The 20,568-nt window shown below is 33.5% G+C and overlaps 3 protein-coding genes across 3 annotated transcripts in view; 2 read left to right on the top strand and 1 right to left on the bottom strand.

Annotated features, from left to right (window-relative positions):
• Positions 1–721: 721 nt before the first annotated feature.
• On the top strand, positions 722–9,532 carry LOC132697985 (uncharacterized). Its single transcript, XM_060663798.1, has 5 exons — positions 722–951; positions 5,584–5,704; positions 5,758–6,005; positions 6,055–6,207; positions 9,187–9,532. The coding sequence occupies exons 1-5, from the start codon at positions 931–933 to the stop codon at positions 9,361–9,363; spliced, it is 720 nt and encodes a 239-aa protein (XP_060519781.1). The 5' UTR covers positions 722–930; the 3' UTR covers positions 9,364–9,532.
• Positions 9,533–10,474: 942 nt separating this feature from the next.
• LOC132698497 (ionotropic receptor 25a) overlaps positions 10,475–20,568 on the top strand; it is a 44,712-nt gene continuing 34,618 nt past the window's right edge. Inside the window, exon 1 of the mRNA XM_060664606.1 lies at positions 10,475–11,900. Coding sequence (XP_060520589.1) covers positions 11,822–11,900 — 79 coding nt within the window. The 5' untranslated portion in view covers positions 10,475–11,821. The remainder of the gene's footprint in view (positions 11,901–20,568) is intronic.
• LOC132698499 (leucine-rich repeat-containing G-protein coupled receptor 4-like) lies at positions 13,447–15,764 on the bottom strand. The gene is made up of 2 exons (XM_060664612.1): positions 15,638–15,764; positions 13,447–15,578 (listed from the first exon to the last, which is right to left on the bottom strand). Exons 1-2 carry the CDS (start codon positions 15,645–15,647, stop codon positions 13,972–13,974), a joined length of 1,617 nt encoding a protein of 538 aa, XP_060520595.1. The 5' UTR covers positions 15,648–15,764; the 3' UTR covers positions 13,447–13,971.

The raw sequence follows: 20,568 nt of genomic DNA, 5'->3' as shown, positions 1-20,568 counted from the left end.
AACTTGTGACTAAGTTGGCTGCTAAACTTGATTTTCTTCGCTCTGAGGCGACAATACTTATACTGTATCTCATAGTATATCGTGTAACCTTTTCAAGGATCCTACGAGAATCAACTTTTAACTATTATAGTCTATTAATATATAGGTAGTGCTGGAAAACTTTTTACTATGCGCCGAATATGTAATTATAAAACAATAAATCTCTGATAGTTGGGCTGAACAGGCAGAACATACTGTTTTATTGTTTGTAAAAATTGATTGAAGATTTGGCCATATTTTGAGAAAATAATGCGTCACAAATCTAAAATGACACTTGTCGAATTGCCATCGGCCATATTGGTTGTTGAAGGCGGCTAGGTCTTATTCTTTTTTTTAATGCCATTTTTTTTATGTTTTAAATTTTAGAAGTATAATGATTCCTATATATATCCATCATAGTGAAGAATGACGTAAAAAAAAGGTTGAAGCGTAGGTAGAGAAACAAATTGATATTTTGGTTTGATTTGGCCCATTCCGAGAGTTATTAGATATTTTTTTTGTACTTTTTACTAAGTAAATGAAGTAAACTTTATTTTCGTTTAAAATGCTAAACCACATTTACTACGCATCAACTTTGAGTATTTTTCAGGACAACTCGCGAGAGCGTCGCATCAATATAAGCAAGAGGCGGTACCTGCCTACTCTACTACTACTGACGTTTGACACTGACGGCCGTCTGTTATGATTTTTTCTGGTACGGTTCGGTGAGGCTGGCTCCCTTCCAGCTGTCTCGCGTTTCTGTGTGCGTTAACCTCTTGAAAAATCCCGAAAAGGACTAGTTCTATCTTCTACCTGTTACTCGCCCGTCTTTGTCGGTCGAATGTTTACGTCCGAAAGAATAGAAAACCATTCAGTGTCCGGTACTACGTGTTAACCGCGAAATCGTACGAGATGAAAGTACTGCTGCTCCTGGTAAGTTTTTGTCCGATACGCGCACATAAATTACGGTTTTGAGAGAAGAAGAGGTGTACCTCCGTTGAATATAAATATTGTTATGATAATGTTTGGGACGACTTCCCAAAATACGACGTTTAGTTAATTATCGAATTTTGGATCATCCGGAAAGTAGATAAAGTTGCAACTAATAACATCGACAGACGAATTCAATTATCGACGGAAACTTCGTATTTTGATTTTTATTCGAGCCCATCGTATGCGCGCACACGGAAGGGTCAAAAATAAAGCAGCGGTGTAGTCCAAACAGGTTTCGGATGCGACGAGACTTCCTCCTAAGAACACGAACCTTCGTAGCGTGTCGAAATAAAAATATTTAAAGATCGTTTTCGTCGGTCATTTTTTGTCGATTTTTCGACGAATGACATTGTCAATTTTTTTGTGGCCTGCGAAACTTACTTCGACACTCTACGTTTACCGATATCGTACATTGCAAAACGTTTGAGTCAAGGACGGTATAAAAGTTAGATCGAAACATTTATTTTATACGTCACGCATAATAATTGTACCTAATGGTGTACTACTCATGCGTATCTTTCAATCGCTATTTACACAGAATCGGTAGTCGTTCCGCATTTGCTCCAAAAAGTACAGGGTGCTTCGAAATTAATGGCATCTATTTCGAAAATAAGCACTAGTTTCCTACCAGGCACGATACGAATAAATAAACCAAATTTTTTGAAAAATAGTGCTTAAAGAAACAAGTAATCAACATTTTGGCATATTTATCAGAAAAATCAGGAACGCTAATATGTTGAACATATCCACATAAGCAAATATTTTAAATTAACAACGTTGGTGAAGAAAATAATCCGCACGTTATAGATGGGTATTGGATAAAATGAATATCAAGAAATTCTTAGTAGAAGCACAAGCTGAATACTTTCTTATGAGCATATGAGCACGTTTTGTTGATTATGGAGCATATCGACTAGAAGAAACTACTAATATATTAATTGATCACATAACATACAAAAAAACTATGCTTTTGGTTGACACTCCAAACACCAAAACAAATAAACCAAGGTAATTCACAATTAATGGAGAAAAATGACTAAATTTATATAGAAACTATATGAGTTTATGCCCAGTCAACGTTTCTCATCAACGTCTCATTACATTAAAAGAAAATCGGGTTGCTGACATTATACAATTAAAACGACATAGTGTTTGGAGTTCATCTCAGGTTGCTTTTCAAATCACCATTCAATTTGGAACAAATTTGATCTCCAAAACCATTTTAAAGCATGACAAAATCGCCAAAATTAAGTCAAAAATGTTAAACATCAAAGCAACAAAGTTTCAAATAATTTTTGTGAAGTTTTTATTAACAAAAAGTAAAATTAATGCAGGTCAGTTCCGTGAAATGGGTTGACAAAGTGTAAATTGTTTTCTTCTATAAAAACTCGCAGACGTTTCACAAAATCTGATCGTATTTCACCATGAATATGTGAATGGATCTGCTGTCTGATTTCCTCGTTAAATCTAGTCTAATGTTAATAGCTACGTTTTTGATGCAAGAACACTCTGTAAAGTTACACTCTTTAGAAATCATTCAAGGAATTTTCATCACTTTTTTTTTAAAGCATCGATAATTGTTTAACCAATTGGTCAACCAGGCAATTAAGAAAGATTCAATTTCGTTTCCCGAAATATTGCGTAAGCTCGGTTTTCAGCAATTTTGCCAATCCGATTAACTGTAGCGACCGCCTTTGGTGGAATGATAAGCCCCTTTGCGTAACAAAATTGAAAACAAACTGTGGAATTGCAGATTATTGAAAAGCTGCAACTTCGTGTACAGGTGGAGACTGACAAGTCGATCGTCTTTTTCTAGATATTTTGATCTCTATTCAGGTAATGAAAACTGGGGAAAACGAAATCACGTACATAACATGCAATTTATTTTCAAAATTAAACCTTTCACTTCATAGGGTTCCTTCCCTAGAAATGTGTATGTTACACGGAAAAAACAATTTACTTGAATTTAAGGTAAATACTTTAAGTTAAATTTTAATTCAAGATAAATACTTTAATTTAAGTGAGTAATCTATTTGTACAGGGTGTTCCAGTGTCAAAAGGAAATGCTGATTTTTTTGACCCTATTGCGACATTACCATTATGTATTTTTCATTTCAACGTATGAATAAATGAACTTCAAACTATCAATGTTATTAATATCCAATAATCCCCAATTTTCTAAATAAAAGATTAATTTGTTATTTAGCATGCCAAATGATTCTTAAAATCAAAATAAAATGTTCTTATTAATCTTTTTTTCCAGTACATTATTATAGTAGTAGGGTGTTGTAATTGTAAAATATTACCATATAAACAAAAACTATATATTTCTTTGTGTTATTAATGTTCAATAATCCCCAATTTACTAAATAAAAGGTGAATTTATTATTTACAATGGCAAATGATTTTTCAAATCAAAATAAAATTTTGTTATTCATATTTTTTTCCAGTACATTATTGTAGTACCAGGGTGTTGAAATTGTAAAATTTTACCATATAAACAAAAACTATACATTTCTTTATAACAGGCTATTACTTGTATTGTGAGTGAGCAGAAATAAATACACTTATTCTTTAAACAATTTAGTTAAATTTTGACAGAGATTTTGTCTTACTCTCGATCCTATTTACGCAGTGTATCTTACTGACATCTTAATTACTGAATACTGACAATCATGGTGACTGTGAAATAATTCAGTATTGCAAAATCCTAGAATGAACTGGAAGTTTTCGTAGCTGGCGTAGAGAAAATCACGACCATACGTTAAAATGGAGATATTATTCCCTACAAATGCGGAATAACTTAGTCATGAAACTTGTGACCTATTGAATACTGAGTGTAAGACCTTTTCATATATCTTCTTTTTAAATACTGAATTCTCGAGCGGGTTAGTGATTTGGTTAAAAGCAAGAAGCGAGGTAAGAAACTCTTGTGGTACTGCAAGATAAAGCAGTTACATTAGTGAGTCACTTTCTTTTGTAATTTATATTGATTTAACTATTAACAAACTAGTAGCGGATAATTGTAGTTTTCGCGGTTTGAATTTATCACATTATCAATATATGTACCTCGTTTCTTGCCAACAATGAATTGGGCATCGTTAGTCATGTTAATAGACAAACTAGTAAGGCCGCTTAATCATATTTGGACGTAAATGGTGGCCAAATTTTGTTAACATAATAATAAAATCGAAATATATTTTGAGGTTCTTTTGTGGTGTTAGTAGACAAAAAAATGAAATAGTTTAATCTTTTTTTTTCAAATTTCGTTATGTTCAACCCATGGCGCCAAAATCTTAACGGTATTAATGAAAAATTATCGACTGACTTACCGGCGTCATTATTTCTTGCCTTCGAAAAATCCAGTGGCATGAGATTTTCTCCCTAGCCCATGAGATTCATTCATTTATAATAATAACGACTCTCTGAATAGCTATCCGATTTGTTTATTTTTTTAAATATATCATTAAAACCAAAAAGTGACATTAAAATACGATGTTTCGTCAAATAGCACCACAACCCTATTCAAACCAGCAGATCATATTATCTCACCTTATGACGGGAAACGGTGCTTATACTGATCGACTACAGCAGAGCATTTGTTACTATAGTGAGAAGAGCATTAATTTTTTTTTAAATCTTACCTTCGGTCCAGAACCCATAGCATTTACTGTAATGGCACCTAGCTTGACTTTGAAGCACTTGAAGTAGTTAATGAAAGGTTGAGAACTCATACTGCTTCAACTTGCTTCAACGCGTCAACCTGGGTGAAAGATTTTAAGTTCAGATTGAGCGCTTAGCTTATGAACCTAGTAAATAGTGGTATTAAAGAAGATTAAACAAAATTTTTAGTTAAGAAAAAACTTCGTAAGCATATCTGAGTAAGTTGAATATTTCTACAGTGTAACCGCGATATTTATTTTTCTCTGTTGTATATTCTGTTTGATTCTAGTTTCTCACATTGTGTCTATATAATAATATTATCTTTCAAAATAAATATGAACTAAAAGTTCAGATTTTCACGAAATTATATATTTTGACATGACAATTGTTTCGACAAAACCGTGTCTTTATCAAATTTGAAGTGAATATGCTCTTTCTTGCCTATTTTACGAATATGGCTGCCATTTTACTTCCATTACCATATTTTGTATGTATATTTTATTATTACTATTATTACTATTAAATATGGGTTTTAAATATTACATTTTAGGATGAGTATTGGTATTTACCTTTAATTCGAGTAAATATTTTAATGATTGCTTGATTTTATTTGTTTTTTTAGATTATGTGTTTTAAGATATGCTTTTTATCATATCTTGAAGTCCGGAATTTGTACATTTTATAATCCTTTCAAGTTGTATGGCAAGAAAGAAATAATTTTAGTTTATTCTTGATTGCATTTATTTTTATTATTTGTCGGTGATAAATAGAATAGATAGAATAGAATTGATGTATTTCTGGTATTTTTTAAAATAGACTACGTTTTTCTATTTGCCCATAAAATTTCTATTCCAAAAAAATTACGAATAAGGATAGCCTGGGATCAATGCCACATGTGTTTTCTTCCAGATTTCCGCGATATATTTTGTAGTTATCGCGATCACAACTGCGGCCGCGACAGGAACGGTCGTCGTTTCTAAAGACGATGGCGGACATTCTCAAGAAGCGGCCGCGGTCAAACACGTCAAAGGTATCGTATATCGTCTTCCACTATCGCATCGACTCTAAAGTTATCGTTTCCAGGAGGTACCTACTCGGAGTCCGGAGGCGTGAAAAAGTCCGGGAAGAAATCCAAACACGACAGCGAACGGGGCAAGTCGGGCGAGAAGCTCAAAGAGCTGCATAAAAGCCAGGATAAGGAGGTCGGGGGAAAGAAACACAAGTATCATTCGTCGGGCAAACATAAGTCGTCCCATTCGGGGAAGGGTGGGTCTAAACACGGTGCCAAGTACGAAGAGGGCGCCCATAGGAAAAAGGGAAATGTCAACAAGGTAAGGTTAGGTAAATTTGGAGTGGGTTTTACGGGAGGGACGATTTTAGGGATTCTGGGAGAAGTACCATAAAGACGAACTGATGAAGCACGACAGTTTCTTCAGTCAGGGGGAGAAAAGCGGGGCTTACAACGTCTATGGCCAGAAAGGGGCCAAACATGGATCTCAACTGGCTGCCAAGGTTTCCGGAGGATCGTATAAGGTATAGTGACGGAGAGAAACCACATTTGTTTTATGTTTTTTAGTGTTAGCAAAGTACCATGTCGCAAGAAACAGCTCGTAACGGATACACACGCCCTAAATGCAAGTTTAGGGAAAGTCTTGAAACTTTAGTGCATTAATAATTTTTTGGCATGCTGTACAGCTAACAAAAACTGCAACAACTTTCTTTCTTTTTAACTTTTTTCTTATAAAATCGGAAAAGCTTGATGGAAATCACTATGAAGGGCCATTTACGAGGAATATGATTTTCAAAAATGTACTGTATGGCATGCCAATCTTATTACGGCGAATAAAAATAAACCTTCCGCTTTACGGTTGCTTTTTCTCTACCTTGGGAAGATAGTTTCACACGATTATTATTAAAATTAGTTTAATAAAAATCATGTGAAACCATCTTCCCACAGCGTGACCTTGAATTTGTTATATATTACCTTCATTTATTTAGCTTCTGTTAACCATACTCATAGAACTGTGAAGCGTTTATTTTTATTAAACTAATCCATTACCATACAAACTTTAACTTCTGATAAATTTGAGGATCCTGCTTTTATAAATCCTGTTTCAAGTGCCAAAATGCAGAGAATAACGTCGACTTTCAACTTAACTAAGTTTAAAATGGAAACAACGAAAAGCCTGAAATTTTCATAGAATGTTTTAATGATAAAATGGTATCGAATTAAATGAAAAAAGACTACAAAAACGATGGTGCGAAAAAGCCCATCGATATGATTGTTATTTTGTTGTCAGTTTGACATTTGTGGTGTACTAGAAGATGAAAGACAATTTCCACAAAGACAACAACCCCCTTGGAGAGTATTTTTTAACACATAAAAAGCTAGCTTTGAGTAATTTAGTCGATCTCAGGAAATTGGGAATTGAGTATTGGAATTGAGGAAAATCCTCAAATAGCATTAAGAACCGTGGCAAATGCCACCAATATTCTTAAAACAATTGTAAGTCAACTGATAAGACGTTTTAATTTCTTCGCATTGTCATTTTTGTATAAATTACTATGAGAAGAAAAAGTTTCTCCGCTATTTTCCAGTTTTGTGACATAGGGGTTTGCTAGACTTTTACGGAGAACCAAAAATAGATTTTTTTTTTGGAAAATTGGTTACTCCGATGTTCGAGACAGCTCTACCGAACTAAATAATTTTGGACCATCCAACGTTAAATGCCATATGCGATATTTAATGAGACTTTTCGATTCACTGCTTTCTTACGATTATTTTTTCTTAGAGTTATGCAAACACATTGATTCCAACTGTAAGGCCGTTTAAAATTAATGATCCTGAAGTACACACCCACAAATGATTAAAAGATGTATTGTAATAAAACCTCATTTTAAATCTCATTTTCTGAGAAATAATCCTATATTGCAGGTAAGTAAAATCAAATTTATTGTTTATAAGTATTCCTATGAAAAGGATCTCTAAAAGTTAATGCTTACTTAGATAAAAAAAATACATAGATAATAATAATAATCAAAAGGTGTGAAACATTTTTCTGAAAATCATTAAGAATACAAGAAAAGAATTATTGTTAATAATTATTAATAAGAATAAATAATAAATAACAAATAGTAGTTAACAACCTAAAATTTCTATCATATTCTATTTAACTATTTAATTAAATTATATTATATTTAACAAATGTATAGTTGGGAAATATAAAAGATATCAAAAATAGAGCCTTGAAACTGATTAAATTACACACACATATTTAAATACCTAATATATAGTTTTATAACCTGGATCTTTGACAAAATTCTACTGGTATTGCTTTAATTATTTTCCAAACGTCTTGCTTATTTTTTTTTTATGCTTGCCAACTACATTTTTAAGTCATGTCCACAGGTAATCAATCGGATTGGGATCTGGGATTGGGAGGGTCACGAAAGTAAAACCACCTGTTGATACTTCCATATTAAAGACATGTGATCCTCAATGGTCAACATGATGTCCTGAAAAATATGAACATACACATTTTGATCCATAACCTCGTTTATCCAGTAAATCGGATCTACACCATATCAAGAAAAAGCACCCCACAACTTCATATTACCCTCTCCATGTTTAACAATTTTGGAGGTGTATTTTGGCATAAGAACGAGTTCAATTCATTTCTGTTTCATTGACCCATAGTATATTATGACATTTTTTAACTTCCGTTTCGCCATTCCAATTTAAATGATCTTAAGCAAAATTGAAACGATGTTTAATGTTCTTTGAAGATAATAGATGGACTTTTCTTGCTTCTCTAACGTGCACGCTTCTTTACTGAAATAATTTCCGAATAGTTCTTGGACTTATTTCTAACGCCGGTTCAGTTTTAAGGGCGGTACGTCACTTAAATGAATCATTTTCATAAGTCCGCACGATCTATCTTTCTTGCTCCACGGTTTCTACGTATCCACCTATTAGAACGACAAATTATAAAACTGTTGTAGTCCCAGCAGTTTAGAGTGGATACCACGGCTCGTTTTAAAAAAGAAATAATCTTATTAAATTGACAAAAAAATTCAAGTGAAAATTATTGAATTTTGTTGACATATACCTAAACAAATATCACTTTATTTCTGCTGATTCTGAATCTTTTTCCACATTTATTTAAAATTTCTGTTTTTGTGTTCATCTTCGTTTATTTTTACTAAAAATTGGTATAATAAATCTAGAAATGCAACAAATCAAACTTTTATTGAAAATCTAAACTGGCACTATTTCTATGTGTGGTATATCAGTAACTGTAAATGAAATAAAATCTCTAAATAATGTTGCATCTTTGGGAATATTTTCAGTATACCTGCCATTATTAAGTCAAAATTTTTGTCTTTGTAGTTTCTTCCCCATTTATTAGTATCGAATTTACAATTCGGATCAAGCAATCCAATTTCACAAAGTTCACCTACGCCTATAAATCCGACAAAAAGTGCATATGGTTTAGCAAGGTTTTATTCCAGAACCTCAAATCCGAAGGAACTCATGGCAAGAAATCGAAGAAGGTGGGCGGTCACAACAAATCGAGCAAAAAGGGCTACAAAGGTTCAAAGGGAGGAAAATCGAAACACGAGCACCACGAAAAGTACGCGAAGAAAGGAGGCAAAAAAGGCGGCAAACAATATAAATACAAACATTGAGATTGTACGTCGCGTGCAATGTACAGGTTTTTTTCTTGATGCTCGCACTCATTGTTTAAAGATAATTATTTATATTTATTTTTTACGTAGTTTATAAAGTTATAACGCATAACTTTTTACGAAAATTAATTTTGGAATCCCTTGGTAAAATTAAAACGATTTCAACTTATTTTCTCTTTTTTTTTTCATTTTCTAACCTTCCAGTCTCCATTAGGAGTTGTCGGAAGGCGGGTCGAACGTATTAATAATACCTGCGGCATCATAAATCAAGAAAATCCGAACCCATTCGAAGCAATGCTTGGTAAATACGTGTACAAAATTAATGAACAAATCAACTTTAACAACCCCTCGTTACTGCACATGGACGGCTCGTACAAAACAGGGTTGAAACAGGAAACCATTTAATTTAAAAAGGAATTTATTTTTTGGGTGATGTTTTTGATAGTGATAGTTTATCTGGAAAGGCAACTGCATGATACAAAAGTGAGGAAACATATTTTTATTTAAAAGGTTTATTTTGCTTTTTTGATTATAACTAAATATTTTTTTATGAAACTAATATTCAGAAAAAACGAATATTAATATACAGGGTGATACGGCAAACTGGTAGACATAATATTATATACGATATTATGTTTCTACACAGAAAGTAAAATACTTAGGTGATTTCTAAATAATTTATTGAAATCTAATTTATTATTATGTAAGCTTACATGAGAACATATACAGGGTGAAAGAAAAAAAAAAGAAAAGCAACAAATAAAACTACCAAATATAAATTATAAGTTAATTGAAATCAAACTGAAAAAAGAATTTTTCTAAAATAGTAGCTAATAGAACAACAAATATTTCCTGATAATAAAATAATAAATAAACTTTTAAAAAATGGATCTTAATTAAATTATCTCCCACAAAACGGACCTATCATTATAAAAATAACTGAAAGTTCTGCCCGCAACTTAGGATGGAATTTTGAATAAACACATTATTAATTGCAAAACATCAGGAAAACGTTTTGGAGTAGCTTGTTGAATATTGCCAAAAAAAAATGTATTTTATTTGATATGCAGATGCCATTACCTAAAGAAACACCCATCTGGTCATTAAATTAAATTAAATCTTAATTGGTGCTTCCAATACCTAATTTTGGCATATCTACAATTACACCCAATTCTGCGTTCATTTCTATTTTGATTTTCTATTTTATTTTACTTCATTCTTTAAAGTTTTTTCTTTTACTTGCCGTGATTTCATGGTTAATTGATAATGTACAAAGCAAAACACCCTTTATCTCAAAAAGTCGCAACAAGTTTCTTCTAAACAAATTGAAAAATTTATTTAGCAGCTTAGCTTACTATCATTTGCTAACATTTATAAAATGCACAACACCAAATTAAACGGCAACACTTTGAAATATCAATACTTTGTTTAAAAGTGCTCAAGCCATCTATGAAATTTTATTTAGTATGTTGGACGTTTTTGTAAATATTAAGATATCAAATGATTACATGCATTGGTCCCAATTTTTTTTACTATGTAGCAATACAATGAACATTATTACTAGCTTGCCCATTGAAATAGAAATCGTTACTTTCATCATCCCAATCCTTCTTGAGTCTTTCCAGTCTTGTTGGGGATTTGAGTCCTGTCATATTTGACAAATCAATACTTGGGTGTAGTGATATACAGCAGACAGCTCTAAGAATTCATTTGCTGCATCTGTGCCTATGTCCATAAATTATAGGGCTTGCAGTAATCTATATGCGACGAATCCTGCTCCACCTAGTAAATAGATTTGTATTGACGGAATATTCAGTAGGACCTCCAAAGCTGCAGTAACGCACAGACTTGATAGCATTTCATATTACTCAGCTGCCTCCACTTCCTCCTGTCTACCAGATAACCCCTCCATTGGCCTTTCTATGGTCTTACTACTGTTAAGTACTGCCAAAATGTTGGGTTTTAGCCCCAGTTATTTCCACACATTATTTGTGACTCCTAATTAGTTTGCTTTATAAAAAAAAATATTGGCTTTTTCTATATATGACTCTTACAGAGTACTAGCAAATTTTTTTGTTGACGCCCCCTGCAGATAGTTTTTGGAGTAGTTAATCAACCAGTATGGCTTATGGCAGATGAAAAAAAAACAGTCCATGTGATATTATTTGTTTATAAAACAAAATAAATAGCGCTTGTCCTTTTGCGAATAAAAACAATCACAATTTATTTTTCCTAATTTTTGTTTTTCGCTGCATTGAGCAAATGTTGTGCGCCGCCTCTGTGCATGCGCCCCTGCTAAAATATTAACGCTGTCGTGATAACTGTATGTCGGTAGCGCGGTCACAAGGATTTTAATTTTTTTATCGGTAATCAGAGACGATTTATGAATTTTCATATGCGCCAGGTCCTGGTGGAACATTTCAAGAACTTAATATGACGGTTGCGAACGTTTGACGTCATGTTCTCGGTACGAAATAAGCCGCTGCTGTTGGCAATTTCTCTGTTGACGTTTGTCGCGTGTCAGGAGATTAAAATAGGTAAGATCAGAATTTTATTTTGAATGTTGTTATAAGGTAAAAATCTGGAAATTTTCAATTATTATTGTGATAATAACATTTCAATATATAATTCATAATAAAAATTGCCAGTAAAATATTCAAATGTATGGAACTCGGAAGGTTTCATGCACCTCTAGAATTTTATAACATTGCATAAATCCATAAATACTGTTATCAAAAAATGTAATATATAGGGTGAATGTGAATGTTTGATATAGGAATCCCGGAAACTGCAGCAGACACGGAAATGGGCAAACAATTGCAGTTTTGTACTCATAAATATTTTTAGTTTTTCAATATTTGCCACTTGTCAATAGATATTTCAAAAAACTGCTTTTCTGCGATTTTTTAACTACGTAAATATTAATTGTCGCAGAACCGTGACGAATACAAAAGTTAAAAAAAATTCCCACACATTTTTAACGTATGAAACTTGGGTGTTTTTAAATAGAATTTTATTGCGATTGTAGCGATATAGCACATGATTTTATTATTGTTATAGACATTGTTCATCTAGTTATCTATGGAAAATAGATAATTACATAATAAAACATTGCTAGTATGGTTACCGAAGTAATTAAGTTTTAACAATTTTTTTTTAATCGGACGTTATTAGGTGAGCCCTTTTTACCAAGCAATATTATTAAAAGGCTCATTTACGGTAGCCTGATGTTCATTTCTTGTAGCATAGGTCGCTCTGTAAACCTTGTTTTTTAGAGCTCCCCGCAGAAAAAGTCTAAAATCGAAATATCGTGGGATGATATCGATTTTTTTAACTCTATCGTTGGGGCACCCTCTATATATTTCATTATTTTTGTTAACAATCGTTTTCATTTTTCCTCCCGAACGTTTTTTTAAATTTATTTATGTATGTTGTTAGTACATACCTATTAAAAAAAACAACACTTTACAACTTAAATTAGAACCAACGATGTTCAGATTCTCACAAATTATGTATTGGTGTATGACAGCTGTTTCAGTTGAACTTAAACAAATACATTTTAGGTAACTTAATAAAAAGTCACAACTAGCAATAAATATCAAAAACATATTTTATAGATAGTTTATTAGTTTGTTTAGACTAAAATTATTTTGAGCAGAATGAGATTATACATTACTAAAGAAGGATTATTTATGACAAACCCGCTTAGTCCACTACTTAAAAAATTTTCAACTTAACAAAAGAAATTAGATATTTTCATTTATCATAAGCTCTCGCATATGGACACAGTAATACATAATAATTCAGGGTGACACATACAAAATCGCTGCCTTTCATTCTTTTATCCACAGATTGCTTGATATACGATATTCTGCAGAAAACAGGTCGCTAAGATAGATAAGGTTATAATTAATGTTAATTCATAATTAAAATAAGATGCATAAAAGAACATATAAAGAAAGTTTCAAATCATCTCTCTAAATGTTGAATTAAGATTACTTTTTAAACTGAAAAATATTTAAATACCTAAAAAACAAAAATCACAAAAATATCAAGAATCTACAGGTTAAAATGTGGCTTACGTACCAAAATTTATTACGGACAAACATGTAGAACATCCAAGAATCGCATTAACAAATATTTCAGAGTTTTTAATATTCACAAACACAAACTAAACTTATTGGAAGCTATGAAGGATAAGAAAATAAGATATTCGAATTTGTTACTTAATAACTAATTGGATTTGACTGGATCGCCGTTGTTAAACCTAAATTTAAATTTTAAAACATTACAATAACGGTAATTAAAATTTATTGCCAACTTTTTATATTTATTGACGTGGGAAGATTGTATTTCATAAAGGAACGGTGTTGACTCTCTCTCGCTGACATTTCAGAAACTGAAAATTTTCAGGCAACGCTCTGACGAAGTCAGAAAATGTGCACCTACAGCATGCAGAAGTTTCTTTCAAAAACTTTTTAGAATGTCCGACAAACATGGCTCCCTCATATTTTATAATTTTTTGAAAATAATTGTTTACTTTACTTTAGTAAATCATAGTGTATCACACGTTTAAATGTCATTGTTCGCTATGTGCTATGTAAAACTCTAGTTGATCAGTTCAATCTCCTCCAATCTGCACCTTTTTCTTTTCATACGCACGTAGGACCTACAGACACATACGCTCACAATAAAAATAACAACAGTTATCAACACACCGATACCGACATTCGATAACCTGGCTTGATCCGGAATCTGAGCCCCGCTGCAAGGGATACCTTCTATATTTTCACGCCCGTAATCAGGATTCGCATTTACGGTGAAGGAAACATTTTCCGTTTTCAAATACTTTACGATTTCGGACACAACGTCGCAAGTCAGCGGGTTATTTTTGATGTACAAAGCTGATAGACTGCTTATAATTATTTCCTCGTACTGAAAGTGGGTGATTTTGTTATTAGAAACATCCAAAATGTCTAGATTACGGAGCGGCTCTAATACGATATAAGATAAACTAAGCAAAGCGTTCGACGACATATTCAGCACTTCCAAACTCGCCAAACCGCGAAAAGAGTTGTCCGAAATGGAAGTCAGGTTATTTAAGCTTAAATCCAACCATCGCAATTTGGTCAGGCCAAAAAACATTTCGTCGGATAATCGACTTACCGAGTTGTCCTTCAGAATCAGTTCTTCCAAGTTTGGCACTCCATTTAACAGACTTACGGTTAGGGTAGATAATTTGTTTGACCCCAAATTTAAAGTTTTCATTCTAGGTAAAAATTCAAAGCGAAAACTTCGCAAATCATTATGCTCTAAGTTTAAAATTTCCAAGTTGGAATTGTTCATCGCCACGAAATGATTCAGATCGTTGAACGACAAATCTAGCACTAACAGCGATTGCCAGTTACTCGTCGCTCGATCGTTAACCTGACTGATGAAATTGTTCTTCAAAATGAGGCTTTCCAATTCGCTCAGCGTTTGAGACGAAATGTATTCTATGTCGCTCAAGTTGTTATCTCCCAAATTGATGTATTTAACTGCAGTTAGGTTTTGGATCGCGCCGTCCACACCAGCAATCAGATTAGAGCTTAGATCTAATACAGCTAGCGAGTCCCGGATACAATCAAGCCCCTCTACAGTTTGTAACTTGTTCCCATGAACATTCAAAACCTTTAACGCCTTCAACCGACACAAGTCTAACGCTTGGAGGTCACTAACTCGGTTATCAGTTATGAATAGCTTCTCAAGAGCGGAAAGTTCGCGGAAACTAGACCTCTCGACAGTTTCCATGCTGTTGTTGGAAAATTCCAAATTCTTCAACGTTTTCAGCTGCCTCAAGGTAGAATTGGTGATATAAAATTCGGTGTTTCTGATCTGCAAGGTTTCTAGTCGTGTTAGGCAACTGAAAAGCTCCAGTTCGCGATCAAACGGGAGGCGAGAGTTTACTATGGACAATGTCTTGATGTTTTTCATCCTCTTGAAGCTGCTTGGGGTGATATTTTCCAGGAAAGAATCTACTATAGTTAAGGAAATTTCACCGTAGACGGTGATGGTGTCGAGAACATGTTCGTAGCCTGCGGTGATACCGTTGCAGGTGACGTTGAAGCCATTTTGGCTATAGTTTTCGAAATAGGTGTACTCCTTGTTGCAGCTTAATGTTTGGATTGGGTTAAAACTCGAAATGACTGCGATAGTCCAACATACAATTATAGTACCTGCGTCAAAATAAAGTGTTTACCAACTACAGTGGATAATTCTAATCGTTATCACTTACCTGGAGTCATTATCTCCAATATATCGGAAGCATTACCATCTAAATACTAAAAACAACGCATGTTTTCATTGCTCTCGGGGTTACTAGCGTCGCACCACAGTAGCAGCAAAAGGTGCAATTATATTTTGTTGGGTTCTCGAATGATAAATAAAAACAATGGCCAATTAAAGCTTTAATTTACTGACGCACGAATATATATTAAACTGTGTGTTGTGTATTACCTATAATATTTCGAAACCTAGCGTAAAAGCGTCTGATAATGTCGATGGGGAAATCTCTAAAAAGATGCGTGCTCTAAAATTCTCCAAAATTCCCAAAATATCTTCGAAATTAGACGAAATATTCCTATGACAGCAAGAGTCGTTTTAAATAAAATACCTGTATTTGACAAGATATAACAGTTAACTATAGTTTTTAGACCGACTCATGAAAAGTAGGATCTCTTTTTGTACACTGTTCTATTAATTCTTATAAACAAGCGCTTGTTAGGAATTTTACTAATAGGAAATCCACAAAAGCATTTTTATGCTTCTTGCCCCACCCTACCGGGAAAAAAGTATATAGCAAACGGGTAAAAGAAGTCAAGTTTAGAAGCAAAGAAATAAGAAAAAATATGGAAATTAACTTTTTATTATTACACTTGCTAGATCCGTCGTAACCTTTTGACTTAAATGACATTTCTTTCAGAAACTACTAATCAGATATTAGTTCAAGTTCGCTATTGTTTCTTGTAGAATGTTAAACCACTCTTTCTCTACTGCAACAATAAGCTCTGGACCGAGGTTTAGGTAACAATTCTTTGTTTTATCACATCCCATAAATGTGAGATCGGATTGAGGTGAGAACCACATGTTGGCCACTCCATAACTCGAAGAATGCACCCTTTGCAAATTTCTCTCCTGGTCTTCGGTATACTTTTCTTTGTCGATGGCTACCACAGAGGCGTATTGTGCTCTGATATGAAAATAGAAGAGACCCCCATTGTTCCAATGTCCAATTCAGTTAATCTCGTGCAAAGCGTAGGCGACCTTGTCGATGGGCTGGTGTAAATTTTGGACCATTTGAAGGTGTTTTTGTGCTCAAGTTATTTTCATGCAGTCTTCTTCTTATTGCCCACGCACTAATAGCCACTCTTCGTACTTCACGGAGCAACAGCTGCACTCGAAGGGCATTAAAGTGACGATTTCTTATTATCGTGGACTCAATAAAACGGTCATCACGAGCCGTTGTAAATCGTCTTCTGCATGTTACGAGTCGCCTATCAAAGGATCTCCTCATAACGTTGACACACTCTTCGAACTGTTGTGTGTCATATCCAATTGTCGAGCAACAGCTCACTGGCCAAGTCTATTTTCGATTGAAGCAATCATTTAAGCAGCTTTTTGGAGTATAGTATGCATCAAGCTAATACACTTAAACACCAACCAAATTATTAGAAACCAATAGTGTAAACCTTTCGGTTGCAAAGGCAATTAATTTCAGTCTTTGACAAGTTTATTGGTCTCGTAACAACTACCACACAGGCACATTTCATTTGTTTACCTGTTGCTACCCATATAAAAGATCAGCACTCTTGATAAATTTAAGCCCATATTAAAGAATTGTCTTTTAAACAGCATGTTTGTTTTTTTGACCTGCGGGATACTCTCTAAAAAAATGTAGTTAAAGTGGAAAGTTTACAGAGGGAGTCAGTAGTTTGACGTTTGACTGCAATTTTTTTCTATTTTATGATAGACTTCACAGGGGTTGATGTATATACCTCCGACTTTTCAGTTTTTCTTTTCATAACCTTCTTTCTATTGTGGCATTTTGAAACTGACTCGAAAATTTTAATTCTCATGGTCATTATCAACTTCGACGGCATCATGTGAGGTTGGTGGTATGTTGTTATCTTCGAAAGAAACAGTTGAATCATTATTATTGTTAGTAGGTTTGAGTTCGGGTTGGAGCCTCGTTGCCGTCGTTTGGGTTGGAGGTCAAGTTCTTCCATATTATGAATGTTAGAGTCATCTTGAAAAACTTTCTTCTTTCTTTCTTCGTTCTCTGAATCTAGGTTTTTTGATCTTCGATTTCTGTGGCTTGAGAGGGCAAGAGATCTAAATCTGTGAACACATTTATGTCACAGTCGGTTATGCCAGTTTTTCGAAACTCACCAATTGCATTGGCAGCTTTTAGATATACCTCTGAAAATATTTCACCATTGTCAAAAAAGTTATATATTGAAAAGGATAAGTGTTTTAAGTTTTGAACCATAAACCAAAACATCGAGGGGTTGTAATTTATGTGTGGTTTCTGGTGACACAGTTATTAATATTATATAGTTGTCAGTGCTTCTTTTCCTCTTTGGGAATACAAGGCTGACGGGATGAATTCGTCAATTGCAGGGTAACAAACAGGGAAGTAATCAGTATGACACGTTCGGACGATGAAACGCTTCTAATTTGTTTTTTTTCCAACCCATGAAATCGCCTCTGGCGGCTTTTATGAAGAGGTTTAAATATCTGTTTCGTCAGCATTGTACACGTTATCCAAAATGTTTCTATGTCTGTCCATGATAGCTTTAAAATTTTGAAAAAATATCTCAACTGAATTCTATTGAACCCATGAGCCCTTGGTTCGTAGATTCAGACTGTCGGAGACTCCGAATGCCAGCGCATAAAGTGTTGATACTATTGCTTTCCTGCGGTATAATTTCGAAATGGGTGAGGTTTTTTTTGCACGCTGATATGTAATTCTGTTTAATCCGTAAAAACGGTTATCCAAGTCTTATGTATTCAACAAATTCAGTTTCTTCATGTAAAGGAAAAACGGTTTGTATCCCCGAAAGTCACTTTTATTACTCTGTAGTGTTGAAAATTTTAATTTGCCCGCCTCACTGATATTCCGGCTGTTACTGTCTTAATAGCCCCTTACCATATCTCCTTCGCTTCAACTAGTTACTCTATCTGATTTTCTTTTGTATCTGTAAACCATCTAAAAAATAGAAAAAACGAACGACCCCTTCTGCCCGACCTTGCTGGCCCAAACTGAGAGTAATGTATATATCTTTCTCTCCCGAAAATAAATATCAACTTAGACCAAATATATTGGGGTTAGATTTCACTTTAACGTACTTTGTTTGCCCAATATATGCCCAATTTGATGAAAATGAATAGAGGCAAAGTATTCATTACTAACAAATACGACTTCCAAAACACGTTTCACTAAATAAAAAGCGTTCGTATACAAAAATTTTATGAGACTTCGTATTTTAAATATTTGAGTAATTCTTCTTACCCAGTATAATCTTTTTGCCCCATGCTCTGCTTCTTAATTCGAGAGTGTTGTAAATCAAAAATGAACTGTAAAACCTAGTGGTCTTCGTTTTATTCCATAGTCATAGTATTGTGCCTATAATTGTGAAGGGTGTCGAGAGAGACAAGTAGTTCGCTTAACTGTGTCATAGTGCTTAAAAATAGACTGATACTTCTCGCAGGTTGCTGACAAAGTTCTTTCTAGAAAATGTCCAGTGGTTCTGATTTTGTTGCTGAGAAATAGTAAAACTACGTTTTCCAAAAATGAGAAAATTGTTGTTCTCGATGTGTTCAAAGCTCTTCGCCACCAAAACTCAACATTTTCAAACTCAATATTCGTATTATTTTTACTTCTATATAACTTTTTATTATATTTATTTTTCTACTGTACTATAAGATCAATTACAATACGTTGTCCCCCTTGATTAATAACCCCCGTCATTGCTAATTTACATGTTATTCCTCCGTCGCATTAAGAAACATAGTATAATTTCTAAATTCCATTATATTGCAAGCAGCATATTTTTCAAGTAATATTTCGGTCAAAGCGAAAACAGTAAACTTGGTCCCTTGTTTGGCAATAAGCTAATTCTATTTACGTGTACAAAAAATGTATATTAGATAGGTGTAGCATTGTATCTGGGGAGCGTAACTACACAAACTTATGTACATCACAAGTAAGCAGATACTAAAACTAAAACCACAAACCGTTGCCGAAAAAAAACTTTGCAAAAATATGAAAGTCGATTACCTGGCGAAGCTATCTTAATATAGTAATCGGCATTGGGTAGAGCAAAAATGGAAAGTTTAATTTTTTGTGAAAAATTGGTAGGAGTATGCTGTGTGGTGGTGATGTGCGGAGTGCCCTCTATTGCCAATTGTCGGAGACGAAGTCGGCGAAGGAGCGCGGAGTGGCCAGTTCCTTTTTAGGGGACGAATTGTGTGGACGTGCTATTGATTGTTTTGTTTGATTTCGATCTGCTGGACTAGAGTCTTTTTTTTTTCACGTATATATATATATATATATATATATATATATATATATATATATATATATATATATATATATATATATATATATATATATACACTCAACAATTAGATAATAACTTGGAAATACAAAATTTCAATAAAAAAAATATATTGTATTAGTTATTTAATCAACTAGAAACAATAACTAATAATTTCGCAATTAAAACTACTAGCAGAAAGTGACATTGATATATTTTCGTATTAGCGATAAGTTCTTTTTATATTTTGTTGTTCATTATAACCTGCATATTTACAACCTTATTTTAATAAGGTGTACGTAAATTTAAAAGCAAATAAGTATGTCCGACATTTCTAAAGATAACCTAGACGTAATACCTAGGATGATTGATACGATAATAGAAAGTTTTAAGTGGATGATAAATAGGTGGGATTATTTTGAAGCTATATCACCATGCACAAGGTGTTTTAAAGCAGATTCGAAAAACTTCAGTGATGCGTTGTTTAAAATAAATGGTAGTTTAATATGAAAAAGTTGCGCCAAGTCAATTAGGGAGCTAAAATAGAACAATAAAATATTATGGAAGTATTATTATAAAAACACAATTTCTGCATATTTTTTTTTAACTGAGTGGAGGGGATTGAATT

This window comes from Cylas formicarius, unplaced genomic scaffold, assembly GCF_029955315.1.
Source record: "Cylas formicarius isolate icCylForm1 unplaced genomic scaffold, icCylForm1.1 PGA_scaffold_2__14_contigs__length_35257938, whole genome shotgun sequence".
Taxonomy (NCBI): domain Eukaryota; kingdom Metazoa; phylum Arthropoda; class Insecta; order Coleoptera; family Brentidae; genus Cylas; species Cylas formicarius.
This window is presented reverse-complemented; position numbering and strand designations above follow the sequence as displayed.